Source organism: Xyrauchen texanus, chromosome 7 (genome assembly GCF_025860055.1).
Source record: "Xyrauchen texanus isolate HMW12.3.18 chromosome 7, RBS_HiC_50CHRs, whole genome shotgun sequence".
Lineage (NCBI taxonomy): Eukaryota > Metazoa > Chordata > Actinopteri > Cypriniformes > Catostomidae > Xyrauchen > Xyrauchen texanus.
In genome coordinates this window covers 43,180,461-43,204,420 of record NC_068282.1, presented here as the reverse complement: position 1 = coordinate 43,204,420, position 23,960 = coordinate 43,180,461, and the positions used below count along the sequence as shown (strand labels likewise).

At 37.7% G+C, this 23,960-nt stretch overlaps 1 protein-coding gene across 3 annotated transcripts; it reads right to left on the bottom strand.

The window, feature by feature from the left end:
- Positions 1-1,038: 1,038 nt before the first annotated feature.
- Positions 1,039-23,464, bottom strand: slc25a38b (solute carrier family 25 member 38b). 3 transcript variants are annotated; one of them, XM_052131115.1, is made up of 9 exons: positions 23,296-23,464; positions 22,839-22,928; positions 22,513-22,647; positions 16,328-16,452; positions 11,853-11,937; positions 10,203-10,382; positions 3,653-3,821; positions 3,350-3,516; positions 1,040-3,266 (listed from the first exon to the last, which is right to left on the bottom strand). In XM_052131115.1, the coding sequence occupies exons 3-9, from the start codon at positions 22,525-22,527 to the stop codon at positions 3,144-3,146; spliced, it is 864 nt and encodes a 287-aa protein (XP_051987075.1). In that variant the 5' UTR covers positions 22,528-22,647; positions 22,839-22,928; positions 23,296-23,464; the 3' UTR covers positions 1,040-3,143. The 3 variants fall into 3 exon arrangements, with proteins under 3 accessions (XP_051987074.1, XP_051987075.1, XP_051987076.1); XM_052131116.1 differs by having other exon boundaries at positions 22,839-22,925; XM_052131114.1 differs by lacking the exons at positions 22,513-22,647; positions 22,839-22,928; positions 23,296-23,464 and adding an exon at positions 21,652-21,761 and having other exon boundaries at positions 1,039-3,266.
- Between the last annotated feature and the right edge of the window lie 496 nt (positions 23,465-23,960).

Sequence of the window (23,960 nt, the reverse complement as noted above, 5' to 3'; positions counted from 1 at the left end):
TGAATGTGGAGATTCAAAGGGGCGATGGGAGAAATATGCCTCTGGTTGTTCCTTAAGGTCCAGGTATACTTCGTTTTTGCGTGTTCCGGATTGGATCGCACCCAGCGTTGCCTTTCTGAGTATACTTTTCTGAAGTAATACTACAACAGCATTGTTACACTATTAGTTCAGTCAATGGGCAGCGTTTATACACTCTCAGACTACGCACACTGACGAGGACCAGTGGCGCGCGGACGAAATTTGAGTCACACTTACTGTGCGCAGAGTGAATGAGTGAAGTATACTTTGGCCTTTTCAGGCTCCATTTTGTTAGGATTAGGGTGGGGGCGGGGTTAAGGCATCTGATGCTTCCCAGGAACAAACGGAGACCCCTTTGTAAAAAAAATAAATAAAATAAATATCTATATCTATATATATCTATATATATATAATATTGATCTGTTTCTCATCCACCTATTATAATTTTTGAAGATATGGATTTACCCTCTGGAGTCATATAGATTACTTTTATGCTGCCCTTTTATGCTTTTTGTAGCACTCCATTAAACAAATATTATGGCTACCTAAGGACATTGATGTGAAGTTTTCATTATGAATAAACAGTTTAAAAAGGACTTAATGGTTTATGCTAAGGTCATTGTACATTTTGGGTGAATAAAAGATGACAGGAGCCCTCCATAACTCATAGATAACGTAATTGATGTGGTATGGTCGTTAAAGTAATAAAGGTCTTCCTGAATTAATGCTCCCCTTTTGATGTGTCACTGTGGTTATTTAGCCTCTCCAGGAATCCTCATCCCACCACTTTCCGCTGTTTGGATGTCTGAGGACAGAGCCATCAGCAGCACCCAGAAGAAAGAACAATAGACTCTATTTTGGGACATTTATACTTGACCACTTGTATAAAAGTGAAATATCACATATACAAAAGCTTGTTTAATGTGTATAATTGGGAAGGTTTTATGTTCTCTCATAATTTGGGGGAAAAAAATGAACATTACAGATTTTTGTCCATCATCACTACACAATATTTTCAAATCCAGTGGCAAAAGCCTAAAAAAAAAAAAATGTAGTGTAGGTTTATGTACTGAGCAAAAACAGCAAACACATCACTACCCTTTATATAATGGGGCAGATTTATTCACATATAACATAGGCACAACATTTGCATGTGCAAATACAGTACACCCACAAACTTACAAAATGTCAACAATCAAGTCAATAAGAAAATAAATGCTGAAGAGATAATACTGATTGCATGAAGGCAAAATAATATCTTCACTGTACTGCACAAAGTACAATGGCTTACATACACACAGCAATGTGGATCCACAACATATCTGACCAACACACACATACCAACCAGCTTCAGGTTTCATGGAGTTAATGTCACAGAATTTAAAGTGCTTTCACAAACTATGACTTTTGGGTTTATGTAGTGTGCAGTGTGATAAAAACTTACAAATCCACCTCAAAACAGATAAAAAAAATTTAATATTATTTGGCTCCATTTTCCCCTCAACACTTACTTAGTTTATAATATATGGGGATTAAACTGCATTCTGCAGTATATAGGCAGACACCAACCAAATGTTAACAATTTAAACATTAAAAACAGCATTAAATTACTGGAGTGAATTCTGATGAATGTATGAAATTATGACTTGAGCACTTCCAGTAAGGATTAAAAGTAATATTTTGGGTTCAATAAAAGTTAAGCTCTGTTAACAATTAGGCCCCATTAACTTCCACTGTAAGTGCCTCATTTTGCTATTTTCCTCCCAAAGGAGGGATGAGTCAAAATGATTTTTTTGTGGTAATCTACATTGTCACAAATGCAATCGACTGAGCATAACTTGTACTGAACTGATGATAATGGTTTATGCAACTCAATCAAAACAATTCTAGTGCAAATATGAACTCTCAAGGTTAATTTGTGCACTGTTGGAGTAAAGTCACACCCCAAACACTAAATGTGAAAAGTATTCATAGGCAAAATACAGAATGCTGAAGAGACTGAGGAAAAAGCTTATGGCGGATGCAGTATTAGCATTACACAGATGTGTTCACAATGAGCACCTGATGCAACCATTGTGTCTTAAAATTATATTAAAAAAAAACAACATCAATCAAATCAAATAATAATTTAATAAATAAGGTATTGTAGGTCTGACTACTTTCCCATTCAAAAATCATGCTTTCTCTGTAACTATAAAAACAGGTCCTATGTTTTGGTTATAATATTACGTTTGTTTCCATGTCTATCTCTTAATTTTGTTTTAAATTTAAATCAAGTCCTGGCTTTGTCTGTGCCCTGGAAACTGCAGTTTCATTTTGTGAAAGAAAACAAAGAAATCCAGTGTATTGGAATGTGTACTAAAAACCTTTCCATTCTCTCCTATCTCAGAGATCAGTAGCATAGGACAAATCATTGCATAAAAATGCATTAATATAATTCGAAAGCCGATTAAGTCTGTCTGTAAGACGTTCATGTAGTGTCAGTTCAGTTCCTTAACCCTGGAGTAATTCAGTCTGATTGTCTGAGCACTGGAGAATTAAGTCAGTTCAGTAAAGCCAGTACCCTGGACACCTGTTAAGCCTAAAAAGGATTTTGACTGAAAGAACTAAGCTCAAGAACTGTCTCAGAAACAAGAGACAAGATGCTTTGTTGGGTTACACATTTCTAACTCAACAAAGCAAAGGTGGGCACTTGCCCTAGTAAGTTCACTGGTTGTTTGCCAAAATGAGGATTTTCTTCTTTTGAAAGGAGTGTTTTGGGTGAGCTGACAGTACATGGTTTGCCTGTGTAGATCTCATTGTTATTCTTGATTGTACACCCGTCTGAATATCCAGGCGTCAACAGCCTTATGCTGACAGACACACTGTGGCAAGTTGCTAATGTCACTCTCAGAGGTGTCACAGGGTAAAGACTCACTGCACTTGAAAACACAAACATACACGGACACTCTCACACACACATACAACCTATCTGTCTCCTGTACCGTACCCAGTTCTAGCTGCTGTCGTTTTTGTCAAACCCTTAAAGGCTGACAGAATAGCATCTTTCTACAATTATCTGCAAATACATTATCTGTAAACGACACACAGTATGAAAGTCAACAGATAAAGAGTGTAGGGCAGGTTTAGGACTTCAGACCCATGCGTGCCATCAGCTGCTCGTACACAGTCCAGGCCATGGCAGCCATGAGAGTTCTCCTGAGAGAACGAGGAACTGCTCCCCGAAAGAACCCGCTCAAGCCATGCTCCTAAAATGAGGAGAAACATAAAACTGTATCTGACAATGGTCACTGAATGCTAAAAAGTATATGTTTTGTTCTGTGATACTTACAGCATAAACAAAGCGTATGGCATCGCTGGTCTTGCAATACAGGGTTGGGCTCACTTGCATGTGGGTTTTTACCACATCTGCTGGTTGAGTGGCCAGAGAGGCCAAAATACCAGCTACTACACCACACCCAAAATTAACCAGTGGGACAAAGGGTGACGAGCTAATCTCTGAGTGAGGGAAACAGAGAGAGAGAGGGGACATTTAAAACAATTGTACATACTCCAAACAAAATGGATAATGTAGATACATTTAAGTGATACATTACAGTGTTTGTAATGTATCCCACCTTGTGATAAAACCCACCTTGTGATAAAGCCTTTTTGGCCTGGCTGTAGAACATGACATATATGCCAGAGAATGGGGCGTCTCTGAGCAGAGTTGCTGTGAGCCCAGAGTAAAGAGCCCTAGGACCCTCATTCTGAAACACACTTTTAAGAGCTCCAGCCACACTAATGTAGTTATATCGTCCACTCTGAAATAAAATAAACCCAGTTGTAAATTCGTTGGATTCATTTCAAATCGAATAAAAACAAATTCACACAATTTTTTTGTTTGTTTAGTCTACAAAGATTTTTCAACAGCATATGTACATAAATCACAGGAAATGTACTCCTTTGTCTTGCTAAGGCATAGCTAATGTTTTATGTATCACAAATACAAACAATTAAATATTTTCACACTTTTTGCATACTTTGGCAAAATTACATATTAATTGGAACTGATGCCCAATAAAAATATTTTGCTCACAAGTAGATTGAGCAAATCGATTAAAATTTGTAATCAAATTAATTACATGGTTTGCCGATTAATTAATAGCGATTAAACACATTCATAAATATTTGCAGAGAAAGTCCCTAAAATTACAATAATTAAATATACTATGATTCAATAATTATAAATAGCTATATTTAAATAATTTTAAATAAACATAGTACTCTGCAAAAGTTTTAGCCACTTGGGAAAATGTTGCATAGTGAGGATGTCTTCAAAAATAATGCCATAAATAGTTTTCATTCCTCAATTAACATCATACAAAGTCTAGTAAACATAAAAAAAGCTAAATCAATATTTGGTGTGACCACCTTTGCCTTTAAAACAACAACAATTCTCCTAAGTACACCTGGACACAGTTTTTCTTGGTTGTTGGCAGATAGGATGTTCCAAGCTTCTTGGAGAATTTGCCACAGTTCTTTTATCTGTTTAGGCTCTCTCAATTGCTTCTGTCTCTTTATGTAATCTCAGACTGTCTTGATGTTCAGTGGGGGGCTCTGTGGGGACCATATAGTTCTTAATTGTTATAATTCTATTCTAATCTATTTGCAAAATAAATGTTTGGGAGTCTAAAATGTATATTTCCTATTGACACACTAAAGCTGAAGGTATAAATAACCATCTTAAGACAAATGTTTTTGAGAAGCATCATATTTAAGACTTTTGCATATATTATAAAAAATAAAAATACAGATAATTAAAATGCATTACATTATTTTGGCTTTAGTTTAGAATACTATATATTGTTTATTTTCATATTAGTGAACATAAAAAATGAACATCAATGGCCTACAGTTAACAATAGATTTTGCAACTGAATTCGCCAATCAATCCGTGATTCATTATAAAGGCTTTTCAAAGGACGCGTCAATGTACACCTGCATCAGACGGATGCTTTTGGAGCATCTCGGTTGCGTTGCATCACAAACATATCGTTTTATTGTTGCTGTGTCAAGTTAAAGGAAGTTTGAAACTTAGAAAATCACATCTTGACATCCTTGCTTTATGATTTGCACTCCATCAACTTATTCTCAACTTGTGTTGCTCTCGTGTGGTTTGTTCTGTTTGTATATGATGGGCATTGCCTACACAGCAAATTTCGCTTACTGCCCCTGGAGAAACAGGTGGTACTTCATGCTTGAATAGCTTAGACAGAAGGAATATTCCTTATTATAGTCCGGGACATGATTAATTGCATACATTTTTTTAACACATTATTTTTTTGTATAATTAAATCGCACTGAATTAAAGTGTTAAATCGACAGCCCTACTCACAAGTGAAATTTACTTTACATTTTCAATTTTTCTGCCTCATATACACTCACCTAAAGGATTATTAGGAACACCATACTAATACTGTGTTTGACCCCCTTTCGCCTTCAGAACTGCCTTAATTCTACGTGGCATTGATTCAACAAGGTGCTGAAAGCATTCTTTAGAAATGTTGGCCCATATTGATAGGATAGCATCTTGCAGTTGATGGAGATTTGTGGGATGCACATCCAGGGCACGAAGCTCCCGTTCCACCACATCCCAAAGATGCTCTATTGGGTTGAGATCTGGTGACTGTGGAGGCCATTTTAGTACAGTGAACTCATTGTCATGTTCAAGAAACCAATTTGAAATGATTCGAGCTTTGTGACATGGTGCATTATCCTGCTGGAAGTAGCCATCAGAGGATGGGTACATGGTGGCCATAAAGGGATGGACATGGTCAAAAACAATGCTCAGGTAGGCCGTGGCATTTAAACGATGCCAAATTGGCACTAAGGGGCCTAAAGTGTGCCAAGAAAACATCCCCCACACCATCACACCACCACCACCACCAGTCTGCACAGTGGTAACAAGGCATGATGGATCCATGTTCTCATTCTGTTTACGCCAAATTCTGACTCTACCATCTGAATGTCTCAACAGAAATCGAGACTCATCAGACCAGGCAACATTTTTCCAGTCTTCAACTGTCCAATTTTGGTGAGCTCTTGCAAATTGTAGCCTCCTTTTCCTATTTGTAGTGGAGATGAGTGGTACCCGGTGGGGTCTTCTGCTGTTGTAGCCCATCCGCCTCAAGGTTGTGCGTGTAGTGGCTTCACAAATGCTTTGCTGCATACCTCGGTTGTAACAAGTGGTTATTTCAGGCAAAGTTGCTCTTCTATCAGCTTGAATCAGTCGGCCCATTCTCCTCTGACCTCTAGCATCAACAAGGCATTTTCGCCCACAGAACTGCCGCATACTGGATGTTTTTCCCTTTTCACACCATTCTTTGTAAACCCTAGAAATGGTTGTGCGTGAAAATCCCAGTAACTGAGCAGATTGTGAAATACTCAGACCGGCCCGTCTGGCACCAACAACCATGCCACGCTCAAAATTGCTTAAATCACCTTTCTTTCCCTTTCTTTCCCATTCTGACATTCAGTTTGGAGTTCAGGAGATTGTCTTGACCAGGACCACACCCCTAAATGCATTGAAGCAACTGCCATGTGATTGGTTGATTAGATAATTGCATTCATGAGAAATTGAACAGGTGTTCCTAATAATCCTTTAGGTGAGTGTATAATCTCAAGCATACTCTTCGCTCACACTTTTGTTTAAGAAATATTCCAGGTTCAACACAAGTTAAGCTCAAGGGAAAACATTTGTTACAGTGAGGCACTTACAATGGAAGTGAATGGGGCCAATTTTTGGAGGGTTTAAAAAAGGCATAAATGTGAAGCTTATAATTTTATAAAAGCACTTATATTAATTCTTCTGTTAAAACTCATGTATTATTTGAGCTGTAAAGTTGTTTAAAGTAACCATTGTTTTTACAGTCATTGTAGGGTTTCTTGACATTACATTGTCATGGCAATGAAGTTGTAAAATTGGCTATAACTTTACACAGAAAAGGTTTTCAAGCGATTCTGTTGCACTAAAATTACATTACCATGCTTATTGTAAATGTCTTGAGGCCATCAATTTGAAATAGTGTGTATTGTAACATTATGGATTGGCCCATTCACCTCCATAGTAAGTGCTTCACTGAAACCCAAATTAATATAAGGAAAATAAGGGAAGTTTATTTTTTGTGGTAATCAGTATTATGACAAATGCTGTTCATTGAGTTTAGCTTGCATTGAACCCGGAATATTAACAAGTACACTAAAGTCTGAATTTTTGTTTTTTATCAGAGGCAACATTTTTTGGCATGGTGGAAATGACACCACAACAGTTGGACAGTTAAAAGATAAATATTGCAATTGTTTGCTTTACTCTTTTTCTTTTTTTTTTAGATTATCAGTTTATAATATGCAATAATTTGTATTTTTTATAATGGATTTTCCATAGTTTAATATTGAAAGACTGGATCTAGGACAAGGTTAAAACAGAAAAATCTAAATAAAGAGGCATTTGAAAACATTTGAAAACCTACTCCCTATCCAAATTTTTCCTACTTAAGTCTGTGCCTTTGTCCTACTTGTGTTCTGTTCTGTGCCAGTTTGTTTTGTTGAGTCATGGGATCTCCAGTCGATGTATTCCTTGGATTTCCTGAAGACTTCGGTTGGTTTTTGAAGTTGATTATTCTATTTTCTGTTTTTCCCCCTTGTGGGAGTTTTGGTTTGTATTTTTGACTTATTTTGTAATAAAGCCATTTTCTTGCCTTTCAGCATTTGTGTTCATCCTTCAATCCATGACAGTTATATGATACATGTGTCACAATAGGATATCACAATATCATGATCCAGTTCTGATCCACAAGCATTTAATTCCAATTAAATTGGGTATATCTCAGTAATAATGTCCATTTTACTTGTGTTTATCACATCTGTTTGCTATGTTAGCCACCTATAGTTTGACAGTGCAGTCAGTAAAGTAGCAGATTGAAAGCTAAACATCAGAGCATCTTTTTGGAGCTCAGCAGACAACGGTGCGGTGGTGGATTGTGTCTATTGAGTGTTGATTTCACGCTACGTTCTTACCTAGTTGGTGAGATGCAATGCTGGAAATTAAAATAAAACAACATCCATCTTTTACTATCCATGGCAACAAGCTTATAGCTAACTAGACAACCACGTAGCTACTTTAGCTTGTCAGCTGATTGGAAGCTTATGTGAAAACATGTATTCACCAAACTGTTTTGTTCAAGATTCACAGTTTGGTACCCCTTCAACAGAACAATTCCAGTCGTTGCATTTATAAAATGTAATATTTAAAAAAGACTGGTTTTCCACCGTTGAACTTGTCTAGCAAAATACTGTGTAACACCGCTGCCGCCGTTCTATCTCTTGACTCGGCAGGTGTAAATGCTTCTTGTTTTAAAACCTACACCTAATTGACTGGCAGTATTAAAATAGTCAACAATTGACTGATACTAAACAGTACTACTGATGTTTATTTAGCCATTTATTTTATTTATTCTTTATTTTAATGATCAGATATTGACTGATACTAAACATACAGTACTGATTTTTTATTTAGCGGTTTATTATATTATTATTTATTCTTTATTTTAATGATCAGAAACTGACTGATACTGAACATACAGTACTGATGTTTATTGTGTTTAATGTGTTATTTTTTCTTAATTTTCTAAGTCTTCATTTCTAGAATTTGTTGACAATGTATAATAATAACATAACATATTCTTTGATAGAAATATTTGTTAAAGAAAGCAGCTGAGTACCTTTGCATAGTCATTTCGGTGCTAAATCGGTGCACAATCCACATAGAAAAGGTCTGTTTTCATTCCAGCTCAAAATTAACTATACCGGCCACCATATCAGTAATTGTGAATTTTCCCCCTCTAAAATCGGTATCGGTCTCAAAAATCCCATATTGGTCGGGCTCTATAAGGGATGCACGATATATCGGCTGCCGATTTATTATTGGTCGATAACCTTGAAAATCTAAATATCATCATGCCGATAATAAAATTAGCGCCAATATTTTCAATGATAATTTGGTATGGTTTATTTAGTTGGGGCTGAGAATCTTTTAACTTCTTTGGCATCTTTCCGTCAGGTAGAGACTCGGGCACACAGAGTGCGATCCAACCTCATGTCACTCTGTGAGGAGTATAGAAAAATTTCTGCACCTTGTTACATTGTATTGGCTCTGGATTTAATTCGGGATCACCTGCTGTGAACAAAGACATGCCGTTTCCCATATTCTGTTTATGTTTAATAAGACAATAAATGAAAATGCAACAGAAACCATGTATGCATGTTACTTGGGTGAGATCATTTTCACTTATTTACTTAATGGAACATGAAGTGAAGAAAGTGGGAAATTGCACATCGTTACTTGCAGCACGGTTTGATTTGAGATGGCTAAAAACACTAAGTTTGTGAGTGACACAAATGTGCTTGTTGTATTTTACGAGTTGAGACTTATAAGGTTATGAATCATGACTATTCAATCTCTATAATGTTACCTATTCCCATTATGTGGTTCACATTTTAATTTATTTCTCAATCAAATTGGTATACATCTTTAATATAGGAACATTTCTGGTTCATGTTACATCTGCAAAACCTTAAATAGCGGCAAGTCCAAATTCCAAGCTTTTAAATGATACATATTTTTAAAATGAGAAGATTTTAATAAATTAGCTAGCAAGGATAAAAGGGTTAAAAATGTCGGCCCTCATTTCAAATGCGTGAGAAATGCCCAGCGTGTCCACGGGAGAAACAGGATCAGTTTCAGTCTCTCTCACGCATCATAGAAGCATACCTGACTGCACTGAGGAACAAGATTTCAAAGTTAGCACTATTTTAAACGATCTGCTGCTTCTTCCTTGAAAATTTGGACATGAAAGTGAAATTAGTTTAATATAAATATCGATACATAAACCTAATGTATTGATACAATATCATATAACAAAAATAAAAAGTTCAAATAAATATATTAATAAAAATCCACCCCTGGGACATAAAAGTGCCCGAAGTTGTATAAAACCCAATCTTGGAAATGCAATAAATCATATACAAGTCTTCTTTTAAATAAAGTCAAATTAGTAAAAGTAAATAAACTGAGAAAAACAATTGAGAATATTTCTTGTATTTCCATTCTCAAAGTTTATGCTGTGCTCAGAAATGATCCTCACCTCAAAACGAGTCTTAATGACTGTGATGGGAAGCATGGCAATGCCTGCAACGCAACGAGCCCCCGCCCCAAGTAACACTGCCTCCCCAGCACCTGGAGAGCCATCCTGGAAGAAATGCTGCTTCAGCGAGTAAAATGTGCTGAAGTAGATCCCTACACCAGGGATACAGCGCATAAATGACTGCAGGAAAGAAAGAGCCAAACATTGAAACACTTCTATTTAATATCAAGCAACAAACAACAGGTGTCAATAAAGTTTTGCATTTAATTCAGACAATACATAGACGTCATGAATATGTAATTATGGATCACTGAGAATTGAAGCCTTAGCCATGCCAGCATAGACCATGGAGTAGATGTAGGGCTGGGTGATATGGCTTAAAAAAATTATTATCTTATCTAAAATGATTTGATCTTATCTAAAAAAAAAAAGTTTTGATTATTATGATTTTATTTTGATCAGATAAACTATCATTTCATCCAAACAGCCATTGTAGCAAAGTAGATTTAATATTTTACAATTATTAAATCAAAAGTAATATATTTCTGTTCTATTTACTTCACCTTGAGCTGGAGCTTTTATTTTGACACTGAAAGTCCTGTGTGTATTTGAAAGTTAACAATGTTCCGCATCTGGTGAAATGCTGTCACCTTTTCTGTTATACTGTGCTTGGTTTGTAGATTTAGCATAACTTTATTGTTATTAATAAATTAATGTTTGGAATTGCACGAATGCTTGAACTTGCAGTTCTTTGACTTCACAATGCAAAGTGAACTGCTATACGAGCACTACCTCACGAATGCACACCGATCAGCGTGTCACTGGTTTCTTCTGAAGCGCACCATTTGCGCTTAAATAATTTTTGACCATTATTATTAATTGTGCAGTCCTGAAGGTTCGTGAAATAAGTATACCAAGGCACTCTATAAAACTAAATTACCAAATAAAAAGCGTGTTCAATTCATTGTGATATCCGCAATATTGATTAATTTGATATTTCAGCAAAATCACTGCAATTATAAAGTGAATATTCGGTATATCGCCTAGCCCTAGAGAGTAGTGCAATCTGTTCAATTTATCAGATGTCTGTCAAGGTGTCTTATGTCTTAAAGGGATAGTTCAGCCAAAAATTAACAATTTCTCATCATTCACTCTCCTTCATGTTGTTACAAACTTGTATAATCATTTTTTTTCCATGGAACACAAAAGGAGACGTTAGGAAGAATGAAAGTCTCAATCTCCATTCACTTTCAATATATGTCAAAAAGATTGAATTGAAAGTGAATGGCCACTGAGGCTAACATTCTGCCTAACATCTCCTTTTGTGTTACAAAGAAGTCGGGTTTGGATCGACATTCAGTACATAAAAAGTAAATCACAGAATTGTTTTTTTTTGGGAGAACTATACATTTAAAGTCAAAGATTAGGTCTAATTTATATTTTTGAGTTTGAATTGTTTGTGGAGTTCGAAAGGCAAATTTTCAAAGTTCCGTCCAGATACACAGTATGACGTATTGAATGAACTGAACTTCCATCCTTCACAGCCTTATTGTCATTTTCACTAAATGAAATATGGCAACTACTCTGACGAAGTTCGTCAATATCTACACTTGAAAACAAAATGAGCCTCTGCTAGCACACTGGACTCACCGGTGAAACCCCCTTCCAGAGGCCAAGCAGCTTCTCTGTGCGTATCACATTGAAAAAGACTGCAATCATCCCCACTTTAGGAGCTCTGAGTGAGAGATGAAAATAGAAATGGTTATGGGGAAATGGACAGAGTGACAAAAAAGGGATTCAGAAAGTATTCAGACCCCATCATTTTTTTTCTACACATTTTGTTACATTGCAGCATTATACTAAAATGCTTCAAATTATTATTTTTTTCACATCAATCTACACCCCACAATGACAAAGCAAAAAAAAAAAAGATTTTTGCTAACTGCAAATTTATTAAAAAGAAAAAACTGAAATATCACATTGACATAAGTATTCAGACCCTTAACTCTGTACTTGGTTGAAGCCCTTTTGGCAGTGATTACAGCCTAAAGTCTTTTTGGGTATGATGCAAGAAGCTTTGCCCACCTGGATTTGGGGATTTTCTGCCATTCCTCTCAAGCTCCGTCAGGTTGGATGTGGACCATTGGTGGACAGCTATTTTTAGGTCACTCCAGAGATGTTCAATTGGGTTCAAGTCTGGGCACTGGCTGGGCAACTCAAGGATATTAACAGAGTTGTCCCTAAACCACTCTTGCATTGTCTTGGCTGTGTCCTTAGGGTCATTGTCCTGTTGGAACGTGAACCTTCGGGCCAGTCTGAGGTCCTGAGCACTCTGGACCAGGTTTTCATTAAGGATATCTGTGTATTTTGCTGCCTTCTTTCAACCCTGACCAGTCCCCCAGTCCCTGCCGCTGAATGCTTCACCGTAGGGATGGTATTGCGCAAGTGATGAGTGGTGCCTGGTATCCTCAATACATGACGTTTGGAATTGAGGCCAAACAGTTCAATCTTCATTTCATCAGACCAGAGAATCTTGTTTCTCACAGAAAAGAGTCCTTTAGGTTTTTTTTTTTTGCAAATTCCAAGCAGGCTTTCATTGGTCTTGTACTGAGGAGAGGTCTGCCACTCTGCCATAAAGCCCAGATTGGTGGAGTGTTGCAGTGATGGTTGTCCTTCTGCAAGATTCACCCATCTCCAGACATGATTTCTGAAAAACTCAACCAGAGAGAAAAAAGGGTTCTTGGTCACCTCTGTTACCAAGGCCCTTCTCAGATTGCTCAGTTTGGCCAGGCGGCCAGCTCTAGGAAGAGTCCTGTTTGTTCCAAACTTCTTCCATTTACGAATTATGAAGGTCACTGTGCTCGTGGGAAACTTCAATGCAGCTGAAATATTTTTGTAGCCTTCCCAGATCTGTGCCTTGACACAATCCTGTCTCTGATCTCTGCAGGCAGTTTCTTTGATCTCATGGCTTGGTCTTTGCTCTGATATGCATTTTAAGTTGTGAGACCTTGCTTAGACAGGTGTCTGCCTTTCCAAATCATGTTCAATCAATTGAATTTGTCACAGATGGACTCCAATCAAAGTATAGAAACATCTAAAAGATGATCCAGAGAAATGGGATGCATCGGATCTAAATTTCAAGTGTCATGGTAAAGGGTCTGAATACTTATGTCAATGTGATATTTCGTTTTTTTTTATATATATATTTTTAATACATTTGCTAAGTTCGCTAAAAATCTGTTTTTGCTTTATCATTATGCGGTATGGAGTGGAGATTGAAATGGATATGTTAAATGATACTGTATATACGGTATGTGCACAATTATGCAAATTTTATTCCACAGGATTAATTTTATTGTTGAACAAACACGATGCTCTCAGTCAATCCAAAATGCTATTAAACCTCAATTTGATAAAATTTTTTATAAAAACCCCTTTTCTTCTCCATGCGTTTTTTGTGCCCCAGTTGACTATTTGCAACAAATCGTTTGATTGTCCAGTGGTCACACCTCAATAATTTAGCTATTTCAAGAGTGTTGCATGTGTCTCAAAGGCATTTTACAGTTACTTTGTGTCAGTTAAATCACTTTTTGTCCCATTTTACCTTAGGTAATGAAGCTGCCTAATAATTATGCACCTCTTGATATAAGGTGTTAGTCACTTTCGGCACACCCTCCCTCATTACACAAATACATACCACCTGAAAAGTATTGAATCCAATAAGCATTCAAGTTTATATGGATTGAAGTTGGAAAATGTGCATGGAAATAATGATAAAATCAGAATAGTATATATATTCTCAACATGCGTTGCATAACAGCCATTCATGAGTACGTAAAAATTGTCATGGATAAGGTGTTATTCTCTGCAGAACTGAGAGAGGGGCAGACAGTTTAATAAGAGAAAGTGTCACACCCACACCGCATACAGAGACACACAGAGGGCACAGTTATATAAATACACACAGGCACACTCACAATCAAAACACATCATACAAAAAAAATGTACCTCCCTTTTGCCTCCGAAAATTGCTACAGAAAATTTCAAGATCAAGATAAATGTGGATATGTGCCTAAATGGTAATACATTACAATATCCAGTGAATATGCCCAGTACAAGAATGTGCCCATTGAAGGTTAATACTTAAGGCCTATTAACACCAAGACCGAATTTTTGTTGCAAATGTTCATTCTGAACAAGCTGTTGAATAGGAACAACAGGTGATTTTTTTTTTTTTGCGACTGCATTAAAAACTGACTAATCAAAGAGATGAGCTGTTTGTCATTTTTCTAGAGTTGCTGCTGCTGCACAATCCAGTGCATTGGTGGCGCCTATCAACTAGCAAACAGGTGCTTTTCTCTTTCACTGGTCTCACGCACAAAAACTCTTAATTCAATGCAAATATGCAGTAAATAAACAATACAGAAGCTGTAAACAAAAAATGTCTTAATTAGAATACTTACGTAGTGTGCCGATACCTCATATTATATAACATGGTGTTTGTCTTAATGTACATTATTTCATAGTTATATTACCGTGCCTGTTACCGTATATTATCCAGGCAGTAAAAATAGCAATGAGGTGCAGCAATTCAGTTCGACTATGCACATAGTGAAATAACACATAAAAATACTTTTTACATGCAATACTTTACTACGAGTGTAGACAAACAAACTACAGAACCTCACTGATATTATTATTGCATTGATAAAATAACACAAAGTATTCCGTTAATGGTGCTCTTTTTCTCACCACAAACCTGAATTCAATACAAATATTCAATAATTAAATAAAGAAAAGCTGCGGGCCCAGGTAGCTCAGTGTTAAAAGACGCTGGCTACCACCCCTGGAGTCAAATCCCAAGGCGTGCTGTGTGAATCCAGCTGGGCCAAGCAACAAAATTAGCCCCTTTGCTAGGGAGGGTAGAGTCACATGGGGTAACCTCCTCGTGATTGCTATAAGGTGGTTTGATCTCGGTGGGGTGCGTGGTGAGTTGGGCATGGTTGCCACAGTGGGTGGCGTGAAGCCTCCACACGCACTGTGCATCCACGTTGCGCTCCTGGTGAGCCACGTAATAAGATGTGCGAGTAGACTGTCTCAGACGCAGAGGCAGCTGGTATCTGTCCTCTGCCACCCGGACTGAGGTGAGTAACTAAACCATCACGAGGACTTGTGTGTACACTGGGAATTAGACATTCCAAATTGGGAGAAAAAAAAGGGGGGAAAAAATAAAAATAAAGACCATGAGGCTACGTCTTTTATATTATTTTAAATGTTATGCTTCATATTTTATGGTATACTGTTTTAATTAATGAACATCATTTCATGCAATTAATATCACCGTATCTTGTTTTATAACACCCAGACATTAAACAATGAGAAGCTTGGTTTGGAATTTACTTTAAGTAAAATTCATGCAAAAATATGAAGAAAGAAGACAAGGGACGTATGCAACAGCATTCTTAACTCCTCTCACTTGATTTTATTCATTCCTTTTGATCTTGGTGTGAATAGACCTTTCTTTGGCAGTGTGTCTCGTCAGACATTTTGTGAGAATAGGCCCTAACCCAGGAATGAACAATAGTAATAAGAATACTTGTCTAATCAAACCACTAAATAATGACACATTAAGTCAACTATAAATAACAGAAACAGGGATGCACAATGCATGTGACCATATCGGTATGTCGTCAATATTAGCATTTTTTTTTTTTCTTTCTTCATATTAGTCTGATATTGGAATAATTTCAATTCAATTTTTCCAACTCAAACAGTATCTTTTTTTAATTTTTTATACAAGGTTTCAAAAGTACTAAACAGTTATCCATCAGTTATTATTGGTGGTATTGGCATTAGACACATTTTCTATATAGCCTTTTCCCTAGACAGAACTAAAATGTATTTAAATTTGACATACTAATTAGCACACGTCAGGAGGCTAAATTAAAGTACCATGCATTATTTCTGTGTAGACAGAATATGTTTATTATCTGTCAATCATGTGTTGAAACACCGCTCTGAAACCTAATACCAGACAAAGATCAATTAGACAAGGACAGCAGCCTAACTGAAGGCTTATGTCTAGACGTGGTCAGTGTGGGTCCCAGATGTTGTCTGTGTCTTACCCAGGGTGCCTGTTATTCTGCAGGGTCTGCAGTCTTGTCTTCACCAGATCTAGCGGCTGGAACAGCAGAGTGGAGCAGGTGCCACTGAGAGAGCCACACATAAAGGCCTTCAGGGCAGGATGAGCCTGAGAGAACAAACCCAGAAAGACAGAATTTAAGAAAGCAAGGACTAACTAAAAGGAAGGACAAAGGTTAAAGCAAGAGAAGAATAAAATGGGTGGTCAGTAAATATGGGGGAAAATCTAAAGAGAAGTTAAAAGACTGTGAGAAGAATGACGAGATAAGAAGGTACAGAAACATCCAGGACACAATTCAGGCTACATTTTAAAAGGGGCTATAAGCAACCATTTAGTCATACATTAGTTTTGGATTACCCTTTTTCCTTCTCTCTCTGACATTTATAGTCAAACATGTTGTTTTTACTTGTATAACTATAAAGATCAAATGTGTATCAAATTCTGCACCATTAGTGACATCCAACAAAATTGCAAAAATAATGGAACCAAACAGGTTTCTCGAATACTCCCCCATTTGCCATAGGTTTACAAACAGGTAGTCCTACCCCAAGCTCAGGCCATTGAGTGATGTGTCAGGATGCTTAAACAAGCAACATTGTGTTTTTTGAGTGTTACACTTTTCGGGGAATCAACGAATGGCTTTCTTATAGAGGTCTCTGGGAGAACAACTTTTAACGTTTAATAAGTTACACAAAGCACCTTTAAGACTTACATGTTGGGTATATAATGTCTGTTATGATTGGCTGACCTCTGAATACCGATGTAATAGAGCACAACAGTGCCCGCCCACTTTTTCAGTGGTCTTAGTTCCAGAACAACTAATTCATTTCCCATTCATTTTTTCAATAGGGATTTAATCAAATCCTTCATAAGAGTTCTAAGCCATGCAACAATCCAATCAGCTCTGATGTGAAACATAACATTCAAAACTTTGATTTAAAAAAAAAGGTACAAGATTGGTGATAAGGTACATTGAGGGTTGCTGATTATTAGTATAGAAAAATTAGGGAGATCAACACAATAGTTTCATTAACAGTGTGTCATGACAATGGCTGGTCGCTGATGGGCTATATATATATATATATATATATATATATATATATATATATATATATTACACAGTACTGTGCAAAAGTCTTAGGCACATAAGATGCTTCACAAAAACATTTGTCTAAAGATGGTTAATTATATTTTCAGCTTTAGAGTGTCAATAGGAAATATACATTTTAGCCTCCCAAACATTTATTTTCCAAATAGAAAGGTTTAGAATAGAAGAACACAGAGTCAGTCTGGGATTACAGTGAGGAAAATAAGTATTTGAACACCCTGCTATTTTGCAAGTTCTCCCACTTAGAAATCATGGAGGGGTCTGAAATTGTCATCGTAGGTGCATGTCCACTGTGAGAGAGATAATCTAAAAAAAAAATCCACAAATCACAATGTATGATTTTTTAACTATTTATTTGTATGATACAGCTGCAAATAAGTATTTGAACACCTGAGAAAATCAATGTTAATATTTGGTACAGTAGCCTTTGTTTGCAATTAAACGCTTCCTGTAGTTTTTCACCAGGTTTGCACACACTGCAGGAGGGATTTTGGCCCACTCCTCCACACAGATCTTCTCTAGATCAGTCAGGTTTCTGGGCTGTCGCTGAGAAACACGGATTTTGAGCTCCCTCCAAAGATTCTCTATTGGGTTTAGGTCTGGAGACTGGCTAGGCCACGTCAGAACCTTGATATGCTTCTTACAGAGCCACTCCTTGGTTATCCTGGCTGTGTGCTTCGGGTCATTGTCATGTTGGAAGCCCCAGCCTCGACCCATCTTCAATGCTCTAACTGAGGGAAGGAGGTTGTTCCCCAAAATCTCGCAATACATGGCCCCGGTCATCCTCTTCTTAATACAGTGCAGTCAGCCCTGTCCCATGTGCAGAAAAACACCCCCAAAGCATGATGCTACCACCCCCATGCTTCACAGTAGGGATGGTGTTCTTGGGATGGTACTCATCATTCTTCTTCCTCCAAACACGGTTAGTGGAATTATGACCAAAAGGTCTCATCTGACCACATGACTTTCTCCCATGACTCCTCTGGATCATCCAAATGGTCATTGGCAAACTTAAGACGGGCCTTGACATGTGCTGGTTTAAGCAGGGGAACCTTCCGTGCCATGCATGATTTCAAACCGTGGACGTCTTAGTGTATTACCAACAGTAACCTTGGAAACGGTGGTCCCAGCTCTTTTCAGGTCATTGACCAGCTCCTCCCGTGTAGTTCTGGGCTGATTTTTCACCTTTCTTAGGATCATTGAGACCCCACGAGGTGAGATCTTGCACGGAGCCCCAGTCCGAGGGAGATTGACAGTCATGTTTAGCTTCTTCCATTTTCTAATGATTGCTCCAACAGTGGACCTTTTTAACCAAGCTGCTTGGCGATTTCCCGTAGCCCTTTCCAGCCTTGTGGAGGTGTACAATTTTGTCTCTAGTGTCTTTGGACAGCTCTTTGGTCTTGGCCATGTTAGTAGTTGGATTCTTACTGATTGTATGGGGTGGACAGGTGTCTTTATGCAGCTAACGACCTCAAACAGGTGCATCTAATTTAGGATAATAAATGGAGTGGAGGTGGACATTTTAAAGGCAGACTAACAGGTCTTTGAGGGTCAGAATTCTAGCTGATAGACAGGTGTTCAAATACTTATTTGCAGCTCTATCATACAAATAAATAGTTAAAGAATCATACATTGTGATTTCTGGATTTTTTTTTTTAGATTATGTCTCTCACAGTGGACATGCACCTACGATGACAATTTCAGACCCCTCCATGATTTCTAAGTGGGAGAACTTGCAAAATAGCAGGGTGTTCAAATACTTATTTTCCTCACTGTACATGAAGAGACAGAAGCAATTGAGACAGCATAAATAGATAGAAGAACTGTGGCGAAATCTCCAAGAAGCTTGGAACATCCTATCTGCCAACAACCAAGAAAAACTGCATCAAGGAGAATTGGGGCTGTTTTGAAAGCAAAGGTGGTCACATCAAATACTGCTTTTTTATGTTTACTAGACTTTGTATGAAGTTAATTGATAAATGAAATCTATTTATGTCATTATTTTTGAAGACATACTCACTATGCAACATTTTGCCTAAATCTTCTGGACAGTACTGTGTATATATATCACAAGGTCACATTTCAAAGTTTGGGTAGATTAGATGGTAAGCGAACAACCTGTTCTCGTAGTCAAAATGTTGAATGCAGGAAAAAAGGGCAGGGGTAAAGACCTGAATGGCTTTGTCAAGGGCTAAATTGTTATGGCCAGATGACAGTGTCAGATCATCTCTGAAACACCAAGGTTTGTGGAGTCCCAGTCAGCAGTGGTGAGTACATACAGACAGCGGTCCGGGAAGGGACAAACCACAAACCAGCGATAGGGTGTTGGGTGCCCAAGGCACATCAATGCGTGAGGCCAATGAAGGCTATCCCGTCTGGTCCGAACTGACAGAAGGTCTACTATGGCACAAGTCACAGAACATTTTACTGATGGCTTTGGGAAGAATGTGTCACAATACACAGTGCATCACACCTGCTGCATATGGGAACGCGAGCATCAGTACTGGACCTTGGAGCAGTGGAAGAAGACCGCCTGGTCCGATGAATCACACTTTCTTTTACATCACAAGGATGGCCATGTACCGTATACCTAGGGATGCTTGGCAATGTTCTACTAGGAAACCCTGGGTCCGGCCATTCATGTGGACTTCAATTTGCCTAAACATCACTACAGACCAGGTACACCCATTCATGGCAATGGTTTTCCCTGATGGCAGTGACCTCTTTAAGCAGGAAAATGCACCCTACCGCACTGCACACATTGTTCGGGAATAGTTTGAGGAACATGATGAAGAGTTCAAGGTGTTTCCCTGGCTTCCAAATTCCTCAAATCTCAACCCAATTGAGCATCTGTGGGATGTGCTGGACCAACAAGTCTGATCTACAACAGCTCCACCTGGCAACTTACAGGACTTAAAGGATCTGATGCTAATGTCTTTGTGCCAGATACCATGACACCTTCAGGGATCTTGTAGAGTCCATGCCTCAGAGGGTCGGCACTGTTTTGGCGGCACACAGAGGACCAACAGCATATTAGGCATAACCTTTTGGCTCATCAGCATATATTTGTGCAAAATAAACTGTATAATGACTAAAATGATAAAAGAACTAAGTGGTAAATTACAGAAATACTAATTTTACAGATTTGATTTTATCAAGTTAAAAGTTCGCCTGTTTTATTAATTACAACATTATCTGAAAGAGAATTTATTTCATACTGTGAGCAAAATGGACATAATAATTGAAATATACCCTAATGAATTGCAATTAAAAGCTTGTAAATCTAAATCAAATCAGGAAATGAAGATAAATCAAATCTTGATATATGTATCGTGACACTTGTTTCGCAATACATATCATGGCTGGTGATACCCAGTATATATTTAGAAGTTTTATAAGATCATTTGTAATATAAAAATAAATGCGTTTTTTACTTCCGGAACCAGACTGATCTCTATTCCATAGGTGGACAAGTTCAAAAGGTAAAATTGACAGGTAAAATTCATGATAAAGTGCTCATGGTTGTGATGTCACAAAACTCATAATTTCTGGATGATCTGTTTTTGCAGCTTAGTTTTCATAAAAGGTCTGGGTGCACAGAGGAAGCTTTTTATTGTGAATGTTAAAGTAGTACTTTGGACTTTTTCATTTAAAAAGACCAAGGAAATCCTGTTGATATACCCCCTTTAACAGACTTAAATAGAAAAATGGCCATAATTTCTCAAACAGTCACCATTAACTGCATAAAGACCAAAAATACCACAGTGACCAACACTGACACCCCAGATATAAAAGGATATTATCATATTCTCAGGCACAGAATATTCAACCTGGACAGTGATCCTGCATTTGGTGTTCTGCATAGAGACCAAATCTTACAATGCAATGTGTCATTTGCATGTTAATGTATGCAAAATGAAAACAATACATTGTGCATTGCAAGGTCAAAACACACTTACAATAAAAGTGAATCACACCAACTACAATGCACGACCACAAACTGACACATTAAGTATCAACACAATCGGCACTGCCGACAGGTTTCTCAAAGTGCTGAGATTCATACAGAAGCATGAAAACATCAAGACAAGAGTGACCATGGTGGGCAGATGCACACACAGATGTGCAAAAACACACAAAACATACACTATGGAAAATCCACAGAGATACACAGTGAGGCACTGACTAATCTGCCCTACCTTTCCAAGGCTGCTGGCAGATTTGGGCTGTGGGTCCTTTTTCTCTTGCATCTCTCTCTCTCTCTCACTCTTTCTGTTGCCACTAACAGCACATGACAGAATAAGCCCCCATCTCTCTCCTCTCTGAAACACAAAGCCCAGCAATCTCGCTTTTCCCCCTCCCACCCACATCAGGAGACTCACTGGCTTAGTCAACAAGCTTCCATGTTTTCTGATCCAAGCTCTGCATTTCCATACTCCTTATCGTTGCCTCGCACCTAAACATACATTCTGACTCTGCTGTTTGTGTTCCTCCTCACCAAAACATCATGTCTTTAGAGCACAGCATGAGTCATACAGTTGCCGAAGGCATACGTGTTTGTGGGGCTTGTGTGGATGTGACAAAGAAATGTGGGTCATTCTTTGAATGCATGTATTCTATAATTGCAACATAGGTTTAGCACAAATGCACAGCAAAGAAAAATAATGACTTGTAAATCTGTATATGCTCTTTCCACCTAAAGAGGGTTAGATGTTGTGTGTTGTCACAGCGTGCTGCTAGTACAGTTTCATCATTCAAAGTACCCTCTCTCTGACTCCAAATTTCCAACAGAAAAGACAAACAAAAGTCAGATTCCTTATTCAATAGCCTACCTAGAAGGAAACATCCTTTAAATATAATTAGTAATATCAACCACTGCGATGTTGATGTTACAGCCAATCAGCAGTCTGGTTTAACAAGAAAGATTAGTGATGCGCCTGTTGAAGCAACCTTAATATTTCAGACATTCAAAACAAAAATCAGCACACCATTATAAGTTATTCAACATTAACAGTACATATCTATATAAAAAAAATAAAACAGCAATATGACAAACTCACCAGGGCAATCTCCATTGCAGATGGAGAGGAGGAAGATAATAGTGATGATGAAGGTTGCGCAGAGGAAAGGCTCAACTCCCTCCTTTCCCTCTCCTCTGTGGCCGTTGTGGTACCTGGCACTTTAAAGCTTCCAGACTGCATGAGAGAGATTAATACCCAACCTGATCAGACAAGCACCACTAATGTAACACAAAACCAAGCATGCATTACAGAGAAACTGGAGTGAAGTGCATTAGAGCTCATAGAGTCTCTAGTAGAAACACAAGTGACTGGTGGCCAGATTTAATGATGTTTAAAGTTAATTATACAAGTTTGAACTGTCTCACCTGTATGTTAAGGGCCGAAGAAGAAGAGTGAATGAGGGATGGTCTTCATCATGTCTGATTCTCGCTCTTTCTGACACTTCACGCAGACTGCTGGTTGAAGACCACGAGACAAGAACAGTCGATTTAGACACAGCTAACCAGCATTTAATGCAAGGAGTTTAATGGATACGTGTAGATATATTACTATAGTAACATTAATGTAAATATTAAATATAAATCCAGATCTGAGCACAAGCTAATGCCAACTGCAGTGGTGACCCAGAGTAACTTGTTTTAAATATTCAGCAAATGTTTACAATTTATACCATATTAGTTTCCATGTAAAATACAAAAACACTAAAATATTGGGGGATACAGCTGACGCAACAGCACGTTAGCTGATTTCTGTAAGTTAGCTGGAAATGCTAACACTGCCTTAAGCGTTTACTGCCTCACAAACTATAATACTTTAACTTACATACAGCTCTGTTCCGTTTTTTCCTGTATAAAACTACGTATTTTTCTAAACGGCAGACCAATTATGACAGGACAGACAAATTTCCGGCAAAATGGTGGGAGAATACGCTACACAAGAATGTTCACACTCTTCGGATGAGACCGACCGTGAGTTTGAAGTCACGCTTGCGTAAGACAGTTCTGCGTTGTTTGCGTAAAGACGTTTTCTTTGCGGATCTCCGTAGTAGTATCCAGAACAACGGGTGTGAACCGGTTTCAGCTCGAATATTCCTGTCTGATCACCCCCAATGGAAAACTGATGCAAATGTTTTATGAACACCATCATATGTTATTTGTAATAAATGGTGTACGAAATTGAGTTATGAATTCGGTTGAAATTCAGTTGTAGGTCCTTGGTAAAAAGAAAAAAGGGTAGTAATTAAAGACCCCTAATGCTTCACATCAGAATAAAACATCAATAGCCTTTTGAACTGAATCATAGACAAATTCAGAAGACTAATTATTTTAATTTACTAACCTGTCATTAAGATAATGCTTTAATCCAAAGTAAAACACATATTACTGGTAAATTCATGCTCAAGGGCATAAATAATTTATGGGATTCAAACCTACAACCTTTTGGTTCTAAGCTCATATGTTCACCCTTGTGTTTATGTTTAATAAAGC